We start from the raw sequence: 22,459 nt of genomic DNA on the forward strand, positions 1-22,459 counted from the left end.
CTAAAAAATGATGTTCCATATTTTGAAATAGCAGCACACAAGGGTATGCATTCCAAATTTGGATATTTGGCCAATATTAATAATACGAAAGAGGTCATGAGACTAGTATTTTTTTCCTGAAAAAGGGTGTGACCCAACACATTATCTAGAATAAAGTAGTGATGTGCTTTGATACAAAATATTGGATGTGGCTTGATGTAAGACGAGCTGATTCACATATGGGGTATGCGACAACCATTGCTTGGCTTTGCTTGCTGGGAAAACAGAAATGTTCACTTTTTAACTCTCTAAAGTTTGTTAGCAGAGATAATTCTTCTTGATAGGCAGTTTACTGTCAGCTTAGCAGCAGATCAGCATATAAGCAGGTTGAAATTAGTTAGGTGCTGCCTCAGATGGGAGGGTAATGCCTTTCCTGGTTCTTTTACTTTTTGGTGGGATGTTTGGGTTTCACCCACTGCACCTGTGCATATAAAAGGGGGCAGTAGGCTGAGTCCAGGGTCCTTGCTTGGGTCTTTGTCTTGCTTTGTTCCTGACTTCCGGAGGAGTACGAAGATGTCACATTCTATTTTACAAAGATGTAAAGTTGGCAGAACTTGAGGTTCACCCTGAAGACACCAGCTGCTGGAGAAAGCCTCTGGTAGACTCTGTAATTACATGGACTCTGCATTTTTTAGGTATGCTGGGGCAGCACATAGCCTGATTAGGATTAGGGATTTAGGAAGAGACTGTGTTATTTGGACTGTTCTGTCTATGTTTTGGACTTTTAGTACTGTGCATACTTTTATTCAGTAAAACGTTAAAAACGTTGCCTTTTGGCCTTATCTGAAGTGCTTAAAAGGGGTGCGTTGCATGTAACTGGCATTATCACACACTTAGTCCACAGCTTGGGTCACTTTCACCTGGGGTATGAAGAGTTAACCTTACTGCAAGTTATACATGTGGTTGTCACGAGCAACAGAAGGTACAGTTAGCAGTGGTTGGCTCTGAGGAAGAGCCTAAGGCCTTGAAACGTGTCAGGCTGTTGAGACTCCATTGTCCTATTATTTTATGATGCAATTTGGATTGGCCTTTGCTGTTTCCATGCGATGAGCTTGTACTTTTAGTCTACTTTGTGAGTATAATACTTAACTTTCTACATAATAAAGCCATAATTTAAGGACAATGCTTTAGGCTAGTGCCCCTCTGTGTTGTTTGTTACAGTTAGCAAGCAGCCTGTCGGAATGTGTGCCTGTTATAGGTGGAATTTCCTGTAGCCGGAAGGGAGATGTTGTTGGCACTCCCTATGCTGCATTTCCTTGAAGTTCAAGAGTGAAAGTCAAGGGCACGTTGGAGCCCACGCTATGTAGTGGGAAACGCAGAACAGTTGGCTGTGGTCAGTGTTTTCGGTATGACTCGCCTAAGTGCAAACTACAGTGAAAGGATGTACATTTACACAGGGACCCAAAAAGTAACTGGAGACCAGCTGCAGTGCATGTGTACATGGTGTATATTCATCTCTAAGAGTAGAGGCCCACCTTAAGGTTGAGTATGCCCTGATGACAACCTTAGCCTTGTCCCAGGGGATTCATGAAAACTGCAGATTAAAGGTACCCCATGTATGTGAAGTAGAGGGACCCTGTATAAGCTGCCTAGCATAGCACAGAGGAACTCACGTGACCCAGACTTGGCATCCAACAAGTTAATTGGGAAACATGGAGGACATGACAAACAACCACCAAGTGGACCACTTTTAGTTTGTGAGTGCACAGCGCTAATAGTTTTAACTGTTAGCATCTGAAACTGTGTAAATCACATAGTTCCCAAAAAAATTCTTATGTTTCAAAGTGTCCCTAACAGTAAAGCACCCCATATCTTTAACCCCCTAACCTGTACTTGCCTGAACCCTTAGTATATAAAACAGAACTTCAGCTATTTAATTTTGCTTAATTTGAAAAGATATTAAGTTTGGTTTTTAGTAGAGAAACTCTGAAAAGACAGGCAAATGGCTGGATGGAATTATTTAAAAAAAGATATACTGTACAAAAATAGTATAAACAGCAACGTATGTCAGTAGCTCGATTCTTTTCCATCACCTGAAAACATTAGACCACATGCCTTAACCTTCAAAAGAGATTTGCTTAAGCAAGTTTAACTTAAAATGGAACTTTACTCATAAGAAATTGATACAAAATAATGTTATTTAGCAAGAAACATACATTCCACATTAATAATTAGATAATTATTATTACTAATTATAAAATTAGTGTGTGCTGTAAATGGCTTTCAGCATTGTTCCAGTTTCTGCTTGCCAGAGGCTGCCATTTTGCTGAAGCCCAGAGCCTCTGAGCAGCATTCACTCCTTAAGCTGTCAGCAGATCGGCCCCTACAAATTCGCCACAGTGCAGTCCTACAGAGGGAAGTGCTCGGGACCAAGAAAACGCTCCCTCCATTTTGACAGGGTAGCATCCAAAGACACCCAAAAAGTAGGAAAGTGAAACTGTAGGGCTTTTAGTAAGCTAAACAGGGAACAAACTATGCCAGTTGATTGCCACAATGAATAGGTCAGCACAGTGGCTAAATGGTTAGCACTTCTGCCTGGCAGTACTAGGGTCCTTGGTTCAAATCCCAGCCATGGCACCACCTGCCTGGAGTTTGCATGTTCTTCCTGTGCCTGCGTGGGTTTCCTCTGGGTACTCTGGTCTCCTCCCACACTCCAAAGACATGCTGGTAGGTTAATTAGATCCTGTCTAAATTGTCCCTAGTATGTGTATGAATCCAGTTAGGGACTTTAGATTGTACACTCCTTGAGGGTTAGGGACTGATGTGAATGTACAATATATACAGTATGTAAAGCACTGCGAAAATTGACGGCGCTATAATAAATAAATAATAGGTTGGATTTTTCTCCTGATTCCATTTATATTTCACACTGGACTAGAATGTACTCTTAAATATTGTGAAACAATGATTAGACTCTGTAATTCTTTTGGCCTTACCCAGCCTTTTGCAACCTTTTTACCATGGAGGAACCCTTGAAATAACATTTTGTCTTCAGAAAACCGATGTTAAAAATTTTTGTATCTAGAGTTCACAGTACACTATTGTGGTGTCAGTGGGAAAACTCTCCCTTTGCAGATTGCTAAAAGGATATAGGTGTCAGTGGTCACTCATCTGAGAAGCAGAAATCTCTTACCAGTCAAAGGACCCCTGGCAACCTCAAGAGGAACCTAGGGTTCCATGGAACCCTAGTTGAGAAACGCAGGTCTAACCTATAAAAAAAACAGGTTCTCCATTTAAAACAGCGTCTGTTTGTAACATCACCTTTGCTCATACAATGAATCCTTCTGTAAGTTTCCTCTCTGTATGTAACATGACCTTGGTAGAAAAAAAAATATTTACAATCTATTTCTGATAACAGATAAGTCACCAGCAGCCTTCCTGCCTCTTTCTCTATGTACACAAGACAGAGGGTGTTTTTTATTAACTGCTTAGCTGCTTGTGAGTCGGCTATGTGTTTGCTTCCAAGCTTCACGGTAATGTCGGCCATAAACATACAGATTTCTGTTTGATAACCTTCATTTTTGAAGGATCAGAATGGAAAATCTTTTTCATTTCAATTCAAGTCTAAGTGTGAATGTGATTTTAACACTGTGCCTCATAGATGCCTTGTTACTTAGTAGATAAGATTGGAAAAAGACGCAGACCCAACGTGTGCGTGTCAATTTGAATCTTCTATGAATATACACACCCCTGAAATTGTGCACATTAAAGAAGGCATCAAGAAGTTTTTTGGAATTTGTCAACACTCCCAGCTGATACCATACTATCTAGGGAAGACATTTCAAAACTTTTAGTGCTCTAACCATAAAGAATCCTCTACACAATTTCAAGTCATACCTCCATTCCTCTAGCCTCAAATTGTGGCCTCATGTACTTGTCAGAGACCTTTTTTGCAGCCACTACAGTCACAATTGATTAATTTATAGATAGTGATCATATATCCTCTTACACTTTTTCCCTCTAAGTGAACAAGCATAATTTGCTTAGTTATTAATTGTAGCAGGGGTCCTCCACCCCCTTATTAATTATGTTGCTCTACACTGAGCTCTTTCTAATTCTATTACATCTTTCCTGTTAATAAGTGAAAAATCTCCTAAAATGAGATTTAACCAGTTGTTTTGTAAAGGGTGCAAAGAATCAACTTATCCCTGGAATAAATACCCTTTTTAATGGATGAAAATATTCTGCCTGCATTATTAGCTGCACCCTGGCATTACATGCCAATGTTAACTCTGTGGTCTAACAAGATCCTCAAGTCTTTTTCCATCACTGATTCCTGCAGTGTAACATCTTCCAGTGCACCTCATCTGCTAAGTTTCCAGCCATCCCTTTTTTCTATAGAGGTCTTCCTTAATGTTGTTGCATTCTGTGCCAAAATTATTTTGTTACATATTTTGCTGTCATCAGAAAATACTGAAAATCTAAATTCCATTTTCAATGTCATTGATAAACTTGGCCACAAGTGGGAACCATTGGGCATCTCAATTACCATCCTAGACCACTCAGAGGCTGGATTATTTACCACTAGTCTTTGCATCCTTTCCTGAAGCCAGCTTTCCATGTACATACAGTGGCTTAGTGGTTAGCACGTCTGCCTTGCAGTAAATGGGTTCGATTCCTGACCATGGTGCCTCCTGCATGGAGCTTGCATGTTCTCCCTGTGCTTGTGTGGGTTTCCTCTGGGTACTCTGGTTTCCTCCCACACTCCAAAGACATGCTGGTAGGTTAATTGGATGCTCTCTAAAATTGACCCTAATATATGTATGTGTTTTAGGGACCTTAGATTGTACACTCCTTGAGAGTAGGGGACTGATGTGAATGTACAATATATATGTGTAACGCGCTGTATAAATTGACAGTGCTATATAAGTACCTGAAATAAAAAAATACATACAATTTTCTCCACTCCAATAGGTCTTAGTTTGTAGATTAAGCATGTGAGGGGGCAGTGTCAAATGATTTCGCAAAATCCAGATAAATTGCGTCTACTGCCATTCCTTTATCTAAGTTATTGCTCACTTCCTCATAGAATGTTAACTGGTTGGTCTGACAACAGTGGATTTTCATAAACCCATGTTGGTGCTTACGTATAATACCCTTTTCTCTGACAAAAGTCCCACAGCATCCTCTCAAATACCTTACATACTATTGATGTTAATCAGTTGGTACCATTCCAGTCATTAAGGCATACATCTCAAGTGTCTCTGATTTGGAGAGACTTTGTCCCCAAATTCCTTTGCCCATCTTTCCTTCTCATTTATTCCTCTTTCCGGACAGATGTTTGGTCTCCATAATAAATGCAATACTTAACTACCAAAAGTGTTACACTACACTAAACTTTTCACACAAACTTTTTTATTATCACATTATCGTTTTAGAACACCAGTATAAAGGAAACAGTGATGAAGAAAGAACTATTGGGTCTGGTCAAACAATTTTTGCTCACTAATTTTTCGCTGGCCACATAACTGGGGGCATGGCAAGATGTTTGTCCTTTGCACACACATTTTGTGTTTAAAGGGTGTCCCTCTTTCCCATCTCAGAAACTTGGGTGGTATGAGTAAGGTGCCATTAGAAATCAAAACTAGTGGAACTACTACCACTGAGCAAAGTTCCCTGACGACCCACTGGTGTAAATCATCAGGTTCTGTTGATTTATTGTCACTTTGCCTTTCTAGTCTTCTTCGAACACTAGTTTCAGACAAACACAAAGGTTCTTCATTTCCATAGGTGTTGGCATTACTATTTCTTCTATTAAGTTTGTATCTTTGGTGTGTTTAAACTGAAGAAGAAAATGTTCTTAATGTAGCCTTTTCCTTGTCATTTCTGACCAGATGTCCACATTTTTATGCCATCGGGTCTTTGTGTTCTGCCCTATTTCTGCTAATGTGTATGTAGAATTTTTATGGGGTTTTCCTACTTTCCATGGCTATATGTTTTGACTAGTTTAGTCAATTTTTTGTCTTATTTAGCTACTCTGCTTTCATACATTTCTTATTGCATTTCCTATATCCCTTGTGTTGTAGAGGTGCATTGTGGTGCCATTCAAACTTAATCTCACCACACCATATACGTTGTGTTACAACATGTTGTGGTAATTTTTGTTTTACTAAGCATTGCTACAAAGGACATGCAAATGAACCCTTATTAAGAAATAAAATTAAAAACTTCTAGTATACTCTTTCAATTTGCAACTGCAGCACCTGATTACTCATTCCCTCCCTCTCCTTATTATATCTTATTTGTCAAAGCTGCCTCACTACCATGGAATCTTGGTAGGTGGTGAGTTGGTAATCTATCACAATCTCTTGACCTAGTACTGTAGCGAAGTTCTGTAAATACAGTCAGTCTGTATATAGTTGGATATCCCTGCTGACTGTAACCCACTTTTAAAGCACACGTATTTGGTGAACTGTAACCCACTTTTAAAGCAGAACTTTACCCATAACAACTTGATTAAAAAAAATAATGTTCTTTATCAAGGAGCATACATTCTCCATTAATAATGATACTACCAAAATAAGTGTTTGCTGTAAATTGCCTCCAGCATTGTTCCTGTTTCTTCTTTCTAGAAGCTGCCATTTTCTGAGGTCCAGAGCAGCAGTAAATCTTTAGGCTGTTAGCAAATAAGTACATTGCTGAGAAATAGAGAGCAACTGAGCTTGTGCAGAGCAGGGTGAGACAGTGTATTACTGAATTTTAAACAGTATAGGCACTTTTTTGTAATATTTTACGTAGCTATATCCAGAGGCGTAACTAGAACCTTCAAGGCACCAGTGCAAGAAACCATGAAGGGCCCTCCTGAATGCCATCCAGGGCCCTTCCCGCTGATCCTGGGGCCCTTTACTTGCATTACGGGGCCCTTTATTACGGTCCCGCAGCAGACCTTTTCACATATTCTGCAGTGGGCCCCCTCCACAGTGGTGGAATGCCAGGGCCTGATCGCAAGTGTGACCATGGTAGTTTCACCACTTGCGTTAGTAGTTTTTTAAATTTTATTTTAAAAATTTTTTTACAGTTTTATTTTTTTTTATTTTTAACAATTTGTTTAGACGCCCCGCTGGCTTTGTTGAGATATCAGGGGTCTAAACAGACCTCTGATGTTCCACCTTTCAGACAGAGAAAGGAAATTGAGGACACATCCCTAAATCTCCATCTTTGCAGTCTTAGCAGCACATAATGAATGGACAGGCATAACTCTGTACAGAGCTTCCCAATCATTCACAAACTGAAGCATAGTAAACAAAATATACTATGCCTTAGCTATGAATGAGCAGAGTCAATGGTCAGTACTGATCACTGACTCTATTCATTCAAACTCAATCTTTAAATACTGTAGTGCAGCCTCACAAAAAAAAGGAAAAAAAAAAACCTGACCATGGTCTTCTTGCTGATAATGCCACTCGTGGGCCAGTGTCATGGCCAAAAGATTGGGATTGGGTCGCACTGCATGCAGTGTCAGATGTTTGCTTTACATTTTGCCAGGCTTTATCTCCGTTTCCTTCATCAGCTGTTAGACATATCTGATAAATTTGGGGGAAGCAGGATGCACAATTTAATGTTACGCATGCAGAAAGGATCTATATTCAGCTCTGACATCAGAGTTTTAGCACATCCTCACCTTCTCATTGTTCAACAGAAAGCGTCAATAACTCCCAATAAGGCCCTATTGGACCGAGAGGATAATCAGGTGCTCAGTATAAATCTGCTTTCTGGCTATCAGAGTAGAGAAGAGGCATTGAAGTGTATGTAAACCTTCATAATGAACTTCTTATTTGCTCCGTTTTGGTCTGTTAAATATACAACTACAGTGTTTTGTTATATCTGTTTTGATGAGTGCAGATTGATCCTGCTATAAATCCAGTGGGGTAGAAGCTTCCTGTGCACTCTGCTTCTGCTGAACTGAAATCCCAAAAAGTGTTATCAGCCTTCCCAGTTTACCAATGTTCACCACAGAACACCTTACCTAAATGTTATGGAGATTAGGAGAAGGTGAGGTGTTCTTAAAGTGGTAGAAATGTCTGCTTTTTTACATGTACCTACCAATGAACAGTTATTCACATTTGTAGCAGTTGGTGACGTCACCGCTGTATGCGCAGTGGACTCTTAAGTGGACGGCACACTCATGCCTTCCATTCAAAGACCTAAAACACTATTGTGATTTCTGAGCGCATGAGTGACATCATTGCGGCCGAAGCCTGCAGACCCAGGAGGAGAAATGGGTGAATATGAAAGCCCTGGCAGCAATAATGGTGTGCCTCTGGAGGGCTCAATTTTACAGGTAAGTCTTTCATAATAGTATGTAAAGCAAAACTGATTTGAGTGGCTGAAAAGCCACTCAATCACTTCTGCGGGCGACTGTACAGTATTAGCACTGATCATTGTATTAGTGTCACTATTGATATCCATGTCAGTTTGTATCCCTCCTAGCCAGGGTCAGCTAGTGCCAGATTGCACACCTCACTATCACAGTCCTACTATAAGTCGCTGATCACCACCATTACCAGTATAGCGTCATAAATTCCTATATTTATACCATCTTTCTTAAACCCTATAACGCTTGCACAAACCAAATATTATACACATATGGGATTTTATTTATACCAAAGACTACAAAGACCATAGCAGAATACATTTTAGCCTAAATTTATGAAGAAATTTTTTTTTTAATTGGATATGTTTTAGAACAGAAAGTAGAAAACATATTTCCAACATTTGCAATCTTTTTTTCATTTAAATAATAATAATAATATTAATAATAATAAAAAAAACTTAGTGGTAATCAAATACCACCAACACAAAGCTCTATTTGCATGAAAAAAAAATTGAAATTTAATTTGGATACAGTGTTTTATGACTGCGCAATTGCCAGTTAAAGTAGCACAGTGCTGAACAGCAAAAAAATGGCCTGGTCATGAAAGGAGTAAAACCTTCCGGAGCTCAAGTGGTTATGGTTTGATGTGTATATAGCAAACTAACCCTCCCTGGTTCACTGGTATCCAGACTTAACACTGATATCTGATCCATTAAAAAATATAACATGTGACAACCAATAATAGGAAAAAAACATAGTACTGGCATGCTTGGCTGCACGAGTAACTAACATGGAGCTGAACCATGATAAAGAAACAATCCACATTTAAAAAAATATATATACAGTTGTTCATATACACACAGTAGTGCTTGAATGCACTAATCAAACAGTAATATAGTATTTAAAAGTAATCAGTTCCTTCAACAAAACATTTTTGGATTAGGGGGAATTCTTTAGTCCAGAAGAGACTACTATGGTCAGAAAGTATGATATGTTTCAATATGTTTAGAAACCCAAGCGCTGCTTTTGTTATATTGATGTCATCTTGATCACCTGGCCTACAAGAGGGCCACACACTAGCAACATGTTTTGTGCATTGAGGTGCATTGATTTTGTTGGATGCATTGGTGTCAGCGTATGCAATAACAGCCATTAGCACTGGTGTCAGTGACCTCAATAATAACCTTGAGCATTGCTGTCGGTGACCACAATTATAATTTGTGGTGATTTCAGGTATAGAGGAGCACAGCCCCCCCATGTGATAGTGCTTGTGCCTAAGTGGCCAATAACCAGACCCGAACACTCATTGACACCAGAGCTTAGTTAGAGTGGACTCCTGCAGTGAGATGGCAGCTAGGGAGCATGGATGAGTGAGGAAGTAGGTTACCAGCAGACACCGTCACTTTGCCCTCAATAGACAAAGTGAATGTGTTTCTTTCAAGTGGAACTTTAAATTAGGAAATTAAGTCTGGCTAGATTAGTTCACGGTGGCCCCTTTTGCAGGCATAGCCAGAGGCGTACCTACAGGGGTCACAATTGCGACCTAGCCCCACGCTCCAGGGGGCCTGTGCAGCTGCCCTGTACAGCTGGATAGGATAGGCAACATATAGTGGAACTGATGCCCTCCATTTTCTTACTGCAGCCTTTCAGCAGCTGTAGGAGGAAAACGAAGGGGAGTAGTTCCTCTACATGCTGCCCCTTCTATCCAGGTCCTGCTGCCCTTGGGCCCCTGTGTACTCCTTTGACCCCACTCCTCCGCCGGAAGCTCTGCCAGGTTCCCCCCTCCCCTCTCTCGAAAGCTGTTGTCGGGAATGTGTCAGGATGGAGAGCAGAGAAGGGGCCTGGTAAATGTGTCATGAATGGAGTTATCTCATTATAAAACACAAGCAAGAACTCCCATAGCGTAATAGTATTTATTTTATAAAGAAGTAAAGGAAAATCCTCTAAAATATACACTCACATTTCAATACATCTTGGTCAGAGCATTAATAGGAAAAACCTATTGTTCTGGGTGTAGTTGCATGGGTGTACAAAGATGACGTCCAAACCGGAAGTGCGTCACCGCGTTCCTATGCGTTATGTCACGTTAGTCACATGACTTCCTCAGGGCTTCTTTATAAAATAAATAGTATTACGGTATGGGAGTTCTTGCTTATGTTTTATAATGAGATAGCTGGCCACATCTTACGTATCTGCCTGGAGAGGAGGTTTACCACCATTAAGCCTGTCCTTGAGGGGGAGAACACTGTGGCGAAAGTGACGCCATTCCAGAGGAGTCTCATGTATGGAGGATCCAGTGTAGTGATCCTAAAAGTGTTTTGACCCTTTGAGGATCGAGGCAAGGAGGTGAGCGTGCATTACAGCCATTTGTGGATAGCTTCTTGTCATCGTATACATCTATCACCCACCTTCACGGGTGTTTGTCTTATTTGAATATATGGTGGTTTCACACCACTCCGGACATTTATTCATCTGTCTATTAGCATTTATACGCATTTTTAGTGACGTGTTTCTTTAGTGATTGCTTGTGTATTCAGGTCATGTGAAAGTTTGTATGCACTATCACGCATGTGGTCATGTGTGCGTTGTTTGTTGACACTGTTTTGTGTATAGATATTTGAGTTGTATTTTGGTTTTTGGGGAGTTTTTGCATGTGGTTACATGTGTTATTTCTTGTTTATCCCAGTTTGGGCACACCTGATGCACTAGTCCCATTTGGACTTTTTGGATGTTTTACCATCACTTATAGATCCAATTAGGATCAATTTGGGCACACCTGAAGCACTAGTCCCATTTGGACTATTTTGGATATTGAACACCACCAGGGGCGAACTGACCATTTGGGAACTTGGGCACTGCCCGAGGGCCCGGGGTCAGTAGGGGGCCCCATGAGATGCCCCTGGTACCTTTTCATAGACTTTTTTGTGTGTGGTTTGATTGTGGGCTAGGACACAGGGGCCCAATGAGTTGTCAGTCTGCCCCTGAACACCACTTATAGATCCAATTAGGATCAATTCACACACACAGTTGACACTTTCTGTTTATTTTATTTTTTTTCACGTTATCAATTTTCACCATTATGATACCTGGAAGATAAAATTTCATATTCAGACCTCACAGTATATAGCCGGCGCCTATGAGGTATAGTCACATTGTATACTCTGTCTTATATTACTTATTGTTTATTTATGTTTATACATGTTGTATTTATATATCTTCCACATATATTTGTGCGTTTCACTTACGCACCTTTTGTTATTAGCGCTACATCATATATTTTGTTATTTGCTTATAGATCATTAGGTATATGATTGGATGTTGGCAGCTTCATTAGTTTTATTGATTTAGGAGCGCAGGAGGTTTTCACTCTCATCAGGCATTAGAGTGATTTCTCTTGAGAAAAAACAGCCATAGATTGATTGATTAAAAATCGGCTTGCTGATATGGACAATTTTTGATCCATCTATGGCCAGCGCAACAGACTGACTGACAGGCTGAGCTACTTTATTCAAGTTGCTTACCCAGAATAAGTCTGCAGATAGGGATATCAGACTTATGTAGACAATACTCATAGATTTTTTTTTTTTAAATAACCCTGCAGGCTGAAGGAATATAAACTAACCAATTCATCCACTGTGGCTTTTGTATTTTGAAAATTGGTGACACCAGCTGTCAAAATATCTGAACAGTGATTGGATGCAGACACTGATCAACCAACAATTCTCCACCCAAAATTCTTTGATTGATCAGTAAAGGATGTTGGGTGGGAAGCAGCAGACAGGGCCACCCACTGAGGGAATTTCTTCAGGTCCATCAGAAACTAACCAGGCTTAGGTCTGACCTTCCGGTTCTGTATATTTGCTCCAGGTTTGTGACTCCAAAATTACTGAGGCCAGAAGACCAGCATTACAGCCTGGCAACTAGTATTTCATCAAGGAGGTGCGCAATCTCACTTGGACACTTAATTATGAATCAGCAATCCCAGGTAAATAACAAGCATGAGCTTAAGGCTTGGTTCACACCTATGTGTTTTTTTAGTGCTTTTTGCAGGAACTCCCTGCAGTCTATTTAACATGGTTTCCTATGGGACACGATCAAAACTATGTGTTTTTTAGTGCTTTTTGCAGAAACTCCCTGCAGTCCATTTAACATGGTTTCCTATGGGACACGATCACAACTATGTGTTTTTTAGTGCTTTTTGCAGAAACTCCCTGCAGTCCATTTAACATGGTTTCCTATGGGACACAATCACAACTATGTGTTTACAGATGCTGCATTTTTGGAAAGGGTCAAAGACTTTTTTTTTCGCCGCAGCATATTTCAACATACTTAGATGTGAGCCAGGCCTTACTGCACACAGCTTTTCTAGAAAAAAATAAAAAATAGACCTATTGCTATAATAAGGCAAGCAATACCCAGCCATCTTAAGTCAAAGTGATTGTTATTATTATACAGGATTTTTATAGGGCCAACAGTTTGCCCAGTGCTTTACAATATAACGGGAGACAATACAGTTAAATACAAGAGGGTTAGGAGGGCCCTGCTCCTTGGAGCTTACAATCTAAGAGGGAGGTTATATACACCTAACACTAATAGCAGGAAATGTTACTTTATGTCACTGGAATTAACCAGCTCAATGCTCAGGACTGCACCAGCTGTCCACAGAAGTACACCTTATGGATGGTCTGCATGCTGCACCCCTTTAGTGGAGGTGGTGTATATCATATACATCAAATCCAGACCGATATAAAGGGACACATACATTAAACAAAGGAAAGGACACACTCTGATGTGTTTGGTAAGTGTAGATATAATTATGGAAGCTTGTATTGTATATTGGGTTTTATATTCATAAAAGGAAATCTGGGATGAGCAACTGCTGACTTGTTTTTAAAGGTGCAGACTTCAAATGTATTTGAACGCAAAATCAAAAACTTAATATATTGAAACTTACCGGTAGATGTAGTGGCTGTGTTATTTTTTTTTTCCCAGGCTTTTCCCCTTTATTTTCACATGACTGTCCTGCAAATAACACACTACTCGTCCTGGAGTAGTTACACTCACTCCTCCACTGTATCTATGGAAGGAACCATGTCTGCTTGTGTTCATCTTCATTACATGGGGGTGATAGCATGTATCTTTAAAAAAAAAGTCAGAAAAGGCTGTTCCCTTAGTTGTAATACCACAGGTTCACTTTCAAGCAATAGCATTTACACATACTGTTATGTATTGCCTGAAGGAAGCCTGGGTGATCTTACACCCCAGTCACATCGGGTGCGACTTGGGATGCGATGTGCATGCCATGTGACTTGCAAATCGTATGCCAAGTCTCACCTTATTGTCTGCTATTAGAGCGGTCATGTCGGTGGGGTTCTGACTTGGTCAGAGCCGCACTGATTTCTAAAGCATTGCATGCACTACTTTTGGTGCGATTTGCTGACAAATCTGTGGCAGATGTCTTGCAAATTGCACCTCAAATTGGCAAGTCACCCGATTTTGAAATCGTGCAACTTCACTGTAAGTCGCATGATTTCAAAATCTGCTTTGACGTGATCCGGGTGTTAATCTCCTGTTTACTGAGAGATCTACCCATGTGCTGGAAGTAACCTCCTTAGGCTGGGGTTACACAGGAAATTTGTGGTAGTTTTAGTCATGCTGGTGAAATCACTAGTGAATGCTTTCTAGGAGTAGGATTGCCACCACATCCCTTTAAACCCATACACATATTAATTACATAGGTTCTGAGGCTAATTTATTCCAGATAAGGCTAGGTTCACCCCTATGCAGCTTGTGTGTGTGATCTGTTTCTGCAGTGCTTTTTGCGGTGCGTTTTGCATTTTTGCAAATGCGTTTTTAATGCGTTTTCCTTTTTAAAAAAAAAAGGCTCATTGCCTCTCCATGTCCCCACTAGTAAAACAATTCTTGCCAAATTCTCATTGCATTTAATGTCAAACAAAACTATAACTTGACAAGACCCCTTTCTCAGATTTGTACCCTAGGTAAATAAAAAAAACTGCTAACATTACCTATTCTTGAATCTTTCTGAGTCAGAAAGTCCATAAATGAGCATTAATAGCTAGATTATTTACACATTGTCAGTTTGAGAGCAGCAGTCAGCTGGTGGGTGACTTCTCATTCTATAGACATAAGGTTGTCATTTGATCAGGCCAAAATTGTCAGGATTAGGTGACAGCCATCCCTTGTCTATGGCCAGCTTTAACTAATGTGGCAGTTACTGGAAAAAAGCAAAAAAGGGTTTATTCTCCTCGTGCATTACCATGATAAAATAGAATTTATTGAAAATGACAGAAGTATTTATCTTTCACAGGGCATACCAAACACCGGTTAGATTGTTTGAATGGGGCAGGAGAGATACACCTTTGTGCCCAAAGTGTATGGCACACTGAGGGGACTTTATACACATGATTTGGAAATGTCCAAAATTAGAAAGATATTGGGCGGATGTTATGGGGTTGTGTCTTCCATCTCCCAGACTCCTGTCCCTTTGGATCCCTTAGCGTGTCTATTGGGAGCGCTGGACCCTGAGCTGTACTCTCCGGGTATCTATATCATGATTACTCGTCTCTTGTATTTAGCAAGAAAACTAATAGCTAGATATTGGCTGTCTAGTACAATACCTTCTAAGAAATGTTGGGTGGAGTATGTTAATTCTTTCCTTTTTATGAGAACAAATTGCCTATCGTCACTGTAATGCCCCATGTAAATTTGAGCTAATCTGGCAGAACTGGTTAGATATGCCTGGCTTGGCACCTCCAAGATTGATAATGAACAGGCTTTTACAAATCTAATACATTACGGCTAGTTGATTGTTGAAATGGAACTTGATGGCCCACCTGCAACTGTTATTATCGTTCCTGTTGTGTGTTCTGCTCTTCTTTTCTTTCTTTTTCTTTCTCTGACTTTTGTTTCCTCTACTCAACCTCTACATACTCTGTAAAATTTTGACTGATGTGATCTTAAAACTCTGCAGCAAAGGGCTATAAAGATGTAATCCTATTGTGTATGCTGTATATGAATAATGCATTTTTTTGTACCCATTTGTATGATTGTCTACTGCCCTGCTCTTTGCTCCTGTATTTCCCTTCATTTTTCAATTTAAAAAAAAAAAAAAAAGTTTGGATTAAAAAAAAATGACAACAGTATATACTCACAAACCAAGAGTCATGTATACAAGCAAGGAACCAATGTGACAGTCCCAGCAAATGGTGGTCTTGCAACAGGTTATGCTAACGCGTTTTGGGAGACTAACTCCCTTCCTCAGAGCTGAGCTGACAAAGTGTTCACAGCTGTGCTTTATGTAACATTGTTCAAACCCATCATTCATCTATACAAAGTGCTGTTCGTGATGCTGTGCTGGACCTGATTAACACCAGACTGCCTCTGTATACTGCACAGTATATGTTACATACTCCACACTGAGTGCTATGCTGTACACTAGGGGGCTCCAAACTTTCTAAGAAAAGGGCCAGTTTACTATGCTTCAGATTTTATGGGGGGGGGGGGGGGTGGCGACTGTGGCCATTGGGAGTAGAAAATGCCCCAGCATCATTAGCTCGGGCTTGGTAGTCATTGGGATTAAAGAAAAATGTACATAGTGCCTGTAACCAGTAGGTAGAGGAATAATGCCCTGTCGCTTGTATTAGTGGGAGAAATAGTTGTTTGTATTGGGGGAAAGAATGGTGCCTCATCAATAGTGTCCATGGGAGAACTATTGCCTCATCAGTGGTGTCAGTACGAGGAATTATGCTCAACTGTTGGTGTCAGTGTAAGGAATGGTGTCAGTGTAAGGAATAGTGCCACATATCAGTGCTGGATAAATGCAAGCAAAGTTCCACATTTGGCCCATGGGCTGCAGTTTGGAGATCACTGCTGTACACCATATGCTCTACCATGAATATTACCCAATATGATATACACTACTCAATCCCACTAGTCATCACAGTGTCATCATATAGAAGGTATTATTACCACTAGATCTTTGTTAGTCAGCTTTTAAATGCCCAATATTCATGTTTGATTGGAGTGCACCTTTAAACTGAAGTTGCTTACATTGTGCTCACAAAAGTACCTGCTTTAAATGAGCTTTATCAGAAAGATGATCCTGTATTTACAACTAGCAAAATTCCATCCAAGGGTCCCATATTCCTTTTTTTTATGGAGGAGATGTGGACATATCTGCAGGGGAACATAGCAGACTCAACTTTGTAATTGCCACGGCAAAGAACAAAATTGTCAATCGAAAGTGCTACCAGAAACCCCAAAAAGTTAAACCAAAAGTAAAAGGCCAATTTTGGGTAAGATTGCATTATCAGGTTTTCTTTTGCAGTATGGGAGAATTTGGTTGATTACTGCAGGGCAACAAAGTCTGGAATGCTATATAGTGCTTGGTAGTTGATTAAGCTATTTATGGGTACACCTTTTAGGGAGGAAGCAATCACTTCTTACTTATGAACTTTGGACTTTGTAAGTTAATTGCTTTAACCAGCCAGGGTTTTGAGTTGAGTAATCTGCTCAGTCCTTTTCTCTCACTAAAGAAGCAGAGAACCATGCTTGTGTTCTGCTTCAATCCTATAGGCAACTGGTGCACAAATGACAGGTCCCAGTGTGAAAAAAGACAGGCAGGCAGGTGACTCCCTGCCCATTGTTTTCAGCGACATCTGCCCCTCCTGTGGCCAGCTAATATATGTGAAGTGAAACAAAAAAGTGCACCTACCTTGTGCATTACCTCAGTAAAATGTGATTTTATCGACTTTAAAAATATACTTACAGAGAAGTATAACAAGTGTACAAGATCTCAACAAAACTCTAGGAGTGTGAGAACAGCGCGAGACCTATCACAAGGGAAGACTCTAAAAGTCAACTGACGCGTTTCGAAGGAAGTCCCTTCTTCATCAGAGCTGCCTAGACAATGAGTGCCCTCTTCCATATATACTCTAGGACTGAAATTAGACCCTCCCACCTGGGCTGGGCAGCCCTGGAAAAGGAGGAGGGACAAAGGTGTCATCAGAACATGCCAATAATAACAACAATAGAGAAAAACTTCATCTGATGTAGTAAAAAACATTAACATGCAACACATTAAAAAAACACAGAACTGTGGTGTATATAGCATATGGAGTTGATATTGTGTGTGTGTGTGTATGTATGTATGTATGTGTGTATATATATATATATATATATATATATATATATATATATGCCATATTGGTAGTGCTACATGTAGCAAAGATGGGGTTCAGTGAAATTACATTATTATTGTTAAATAGGCAGAAATCTTTAGGAATAAAATAAAGAATTTTATTAAATTTAGTTAAAAGCCTGCTGGCTACTCAGTTGTTAGATTTTCCATGGAGATAAATCCTAATGAAAAGTAAGTATAAACATACATTTCATTAACACCCAGAATGTACTTGCTTTGTGTGTGCTGTCAGTATGATCATTCGGCAAATCTTTGTCTTTAGAGGCACAGAGTATTCATAAGTAGTATTATGTACTACAGTTCTGCGTTTTGTAATGCGTTGAATGTTTCTAATGTTTTTTACTTCATCAAATGATGTTTTTCTCTATTGTTGTTATTATTGGCATGTTCTGATGACACCTTTGCCCCTCCTCCTTTTCCAGAACTGCCCAGCCCAGGTGGGAGGGTCTAATTTCAGTCCCAGAGTATATATTTAAAGAGGGCACTCATTGTCTAGTCTGTTTTAGTGGCTGAATGATTTTTATATCCAACATGTGCTACTTGTAATATGTGATCCAAGCCAATTGGGATTTGTGGCCTACACTTTTATCTCCTTGGGTTTCAGATATGTAAACGAAAACTCTATGGGGTTACTATCTAGTGGTAGGAAATCTGCTGGAGATCTGGTTATTAAAGTTGAATACAAGCATAAGGATGAGCATTATGAGTTGGCACAATTCACTTGTTGCATTCACTATCCACTTTATTGAATTCTATTTTAGTTTGCCTTTTAATAATTTCTATAACTCATGAATATAGTTAAGCTTGTTCAGTGACGCTAAGAACAATATACTTATGAGATAGCATTCATATCACAAATTGCAGTAAACTAAAATCTGATAACTTTTAGTAATTTGATGGGATTTATATAGGACAGAGAAATAGTCGTATAAGTTGGGGGAAATGTCGTAAATGAGACATTCTTCTATATTGTATTTCTCAGGATCGAGTTTGTTTTTTTTTCAGTTGCACCCAACATGAAATATTCACTTCTTGCTTTTTTCTTCTAACAGGCATTAGGTTTTTTATGGATGAGCCTTTATTACCGTCCAAGGTACAGGACCGATACCAAATGAAGATGGAGTTACCCAACAAGAAAAAGAAAATTCTTCTTCTAGGATGCATCTTTGTGTCAACTGTGGTGTTCTTTATTCTGTACAGACTGCAGCTTCATTTACAGTTCTTAAACTTTTCTGTTAATTTGCCTATATCTATAATCTGTCCTGAGAAAGACAACAACCCTGTGGCGCCAAACCAAGATCAGCAAGACTCAAGTACTAATGAAATTGTAACAAAGTGCAGAAATGCTGGAATATGGACAATTAAACCTGATGGCAGGTTAGGTAACCATATGGGGGAGTATGCTACCTTGTATGCCTTGGCCAGAGCAAACAAACGCCAAGCCTTCATCCTTACAGATATGCATAACTATTTAGCTCCTATATTTAAGATCACCCTGCCAGTGTTGCATAATAACGTTGCCATTCGTGTTCCATTTCAAGAATACTGGATACATGACTGGATGTCTGAAGAATATAATCACATTGAAAGTAGTTTTATAAAACTTACAGGGTACCCTTGCTCTTGGACGTTTTTTCACCACCTACGGAATGAAATCCGAAAGGAACTTACAGTACATGACTACCTTAAAAATGAAGCCAACCATGTCCTGGAGACAATAAAAGGCTCCAGAAAAAATGCAACATACATTGGAGTCCATGTCCGAAGAGGTGACTATGTGAGTGTCATGCCAAATGTTTGGAAGGGTGTGATTGCAGACAGAGGTTATTTGTGGGAAGCCATGAATTATTTCCGCAACAAATATAAAGAACCTGTTTTTGTGGTTACCAGCAATGGGATGGATTGGTGTAAAGAAAACATTGACAATTCCAGAGGAGATGTCTACTTTTCTGGTGATGGTAACGAATCAACTCCTGGCAAGGATTTTGCACTTCTGGTTAGTTGTAACCATACAATCATGACAATTGGGACCTTTGGTTTCTGGGCAAGTTATTTAGTAGGAGGAGAAACAATATACCTCACAAACTTCACATTACCAGAGTCAGAATTCTTAAAAGTTTTCCATTATGATGCAGCATTTCTCCCTGAATGGAAAGGGATAGCTGCAGATCTATCACCTCTTAAACATTGATACAAATGCTGGAATAGCCAAAGCTGCCTGTGCCTCACACACTCTAAGACATTTATACAAATAAAAATACAGCCTGCCATATTGCCATGTGTCTCACAAAAGACATTTGGATATATTTATAAAAACTGAGGCAAAAAACTGGAGGAGAATTAATGATTGTATGTTTCCCTTTAGAAAGTCAAATGTGATCAGTAGCTAAGGAAAGCATTTCAACTTTCTTTCCTCTTTTTTTTTTTTTCTTTCAATACATGAAGTTGGCGTTTTAGTGAACATTTCCTGCTGATCCTGCTGATTCTTATTAGATGTGAATATTTTGTACTTTACTATTTATTTTTGTGGATTCTGCAGGGGTGTTCTAGCATTCTGTCTTGAACATTCCAAGGCATTCACAATTTACTTTAAAGCTGACAATCGCTGCTTTCAAAAGGAGGTGGGAGATAGCAAACACTGATAATCTTTAAGTGAGCTCCCTTGTGCAGACACAGTAGAAGTTTTTGCATGTTTTGCATTTTATTCTGATTGTAGCTCACTTCAATTTCACTGATTACAGGTAATGCAAATGGTGCAGTAGTTGGCACTTTGAAACCTATGGTGAATGCATTCATAAAGTTGAACCGATAGGCTGAGCACTGAGTGGAGAGCAGTAGTACATACTCAGAACTACTGTTACTGGTGAAGTTTCTTTAGAACTGGAGGCTTATTCAATAAAGTGGTAAAAGGAATATAACCCATTGAAACAAATCGATCTCCAGTTTCCCTAAATGCGTTCTGCTAGATTTCTGTGTGTAGCTGTATTTTGCACATTGTTTTGTTCGTTCCTGATTAAGCTTCGATGCACTATGAATTATACTTACATATTAGTAAATATAATTCAGCAAAGGAACCAGTCTCGCCTATATGTAGTGTAGTTCAGTAACTGATTGGAGAACAATGGGATAAGAGGTTTCCTTATGCAGGCCATAGACTGGTCCGCACGGAAAATTGGCCAATATTCATGTCGTTAGTGGGGCCAGTCCGTCGGACGTTTTTCGCGGATCTTCTCGTTTATTTTTATCGGTCATGCTGGAAAATCCATGAAAAACAGCCGTTTTTCGTGGACATTGGTGGCAGCATTGATGCCAGCAACGACTGATTTTCTGTTTATTGGCCAACAATTCGGCCGATAAAGGGCCCGTCTATGGCCAGCCTTAATGTGCTGTACCTCACAAACCACTGCAACCAACAAGTCAAAGATGTATGGATTTACAGACTACTGCTAAAGAGAGGAGGAAATGAACACTGCTGCCTTTTATAGTTGTTCCACCAAAGACAACACATTATGGAAGGAACAATCCTGCCTTTCTGTTAATTTATGCACATATTTACAGGCTATAGCATATGATAATATACATTGTGCTTAAGGTGGTGATACATTTGATCTCCTGGCATTGAGAGTAAAGCACTGAATGATTTCATTTTGTGTAGGGGGTAACGATGGCAGAGCCATCCTCCCCCTTAGGAAAATTATTAGTATATCAAAGACTATTTATATATGACTGTTGTAAACTAAAGTGTGCCTTATTAATAGTATTATGCAAATAATGGTTCAGCTATTGGACAATAAGTTGAAATTACCAAAACTGTTGTATATTTGTCATATCTGCTAGGGAAATATATTTGTTTTAAATGTACTAAGCAAATTTGTAGCTGTATGACTAAAACCACAGAAAACTGGGGCCAGTATATTGAAACCAACCATTCAGTTTATATGTTTAATTTTGCCAGTACACATTTAAGAATAAATGATGAAAGCTCAGTGGTTAGCATTGGCAGTTGGCACAATTTTCCTTGGCTCTGGTTTTCATTCAGCACCCTCTCAGGTATTTTTGTGAAGCTGAGCTATTACTAGTAGCTAATCTTTTTCCATAAACTTTTATGACATAAAGCAGGTGCCGTGAAGCACGTGTTGCAGTTACTTCAGGACTAATAAGATGAGTTTGAAAAATGGCTGTTTAGGATGTGGTAAGAATTCAACCACATACCTTTAATATTTTTAATGCGCTAAATGGTGATTTCAAACCTAACAGGGATTTATATTTGGCAGCATTTGGGTGGCAAGCAGAGACTTGTTCTGTAATCTACTGCACACGCAGAATTAGCAATTTCAGAAGAGTGCTACCTTTACCTGCTACAGTGAAAAAATTTTGTGAAGAATAGTTTGCAATTGGTCACTGGAAGTTGTGCAACAAAAGCATGTGGAGCAAGCTGCTATTTGACATGAACAGACTTATTCAATAAAAACAATACAAGGAGCAAAGCTCAAAGGTTCATACAAGAAAGAAAAACCTTGTACCATTCATGTGGTATAATACAAATTCTGCCTTTTAAATGAATAGATTGTGTTACAGTCTTTAGAAAGGTGTCACCTCAAAGAAAGCCCCAGGCTAAGTTCTTAGATTACTGGAATAACTATATAAGTTGAGTAAGTCTAGTAAAGGCAAAAGTGCAGTACCCACCCAACAGGAACCATCTTTTACAGGTCTGGCTTTTTGTTATAGCAAAAACTCAGAATTGCACACACATTCAGTGGCTACGTCGAGGCACATACCTCTTTGATATAGAAATGTAGATTACTCCCTACCTTGGGAAGACATATCATTTTCCTCCTACAGAACTCTGTGTCATATTGAATTCTTTGGATGTTTGAGGCCTAGTT

The 22,459-nt window shown here is 39.5% G+C and overlaps 1 protein-coding gene across 2 annotated transcripts in view; it reads left to right on the top strand.

The window, feature by feature from the left end:
* Positions 1–21,585, top strand: part of LOC149451178 (galactoside alpha-(1,2)-fucosyltransferase 2-like) — a 213,105-nt gene extending 191,520 nt beyond the window's left edge. For both annotated transcript variants that reach the window (XM_089691010.1, XM_089691008.1), the window contains one exon: positions 18,626–21,585. In XM_089691010.1, the coding sequence (XP_089547136.1) occupies positions 18,640–19,764 (1,125 nt within the window). In that variant the 5' untranslated portion in view covers positions 18,626–18,639 and the 3' untranslated portion in view covers positions 19,765–21,585. The remainder of the gene's footprint in view (positions 1–18,625) is intronic.
* Positions 21,586–22,459: the final 874 nt, after the last annotated feature.

This window comes from Staurois parvus, unplaced genomic scaffold (assembly GCF_062004578.1).
Source record: "Staurois parvus isolate SC_StPar_1 unplaced genomic scaffold, SC_StPar_1.0 ptg000548l, whole genome shotgun sequence".
Taxonomy (NCBI): domain Eukaryota; kingdom Metazoa; phylum Chordata; class Amphibia; order Anura; family Ranidae; genus Staurois; species Staurois parvus.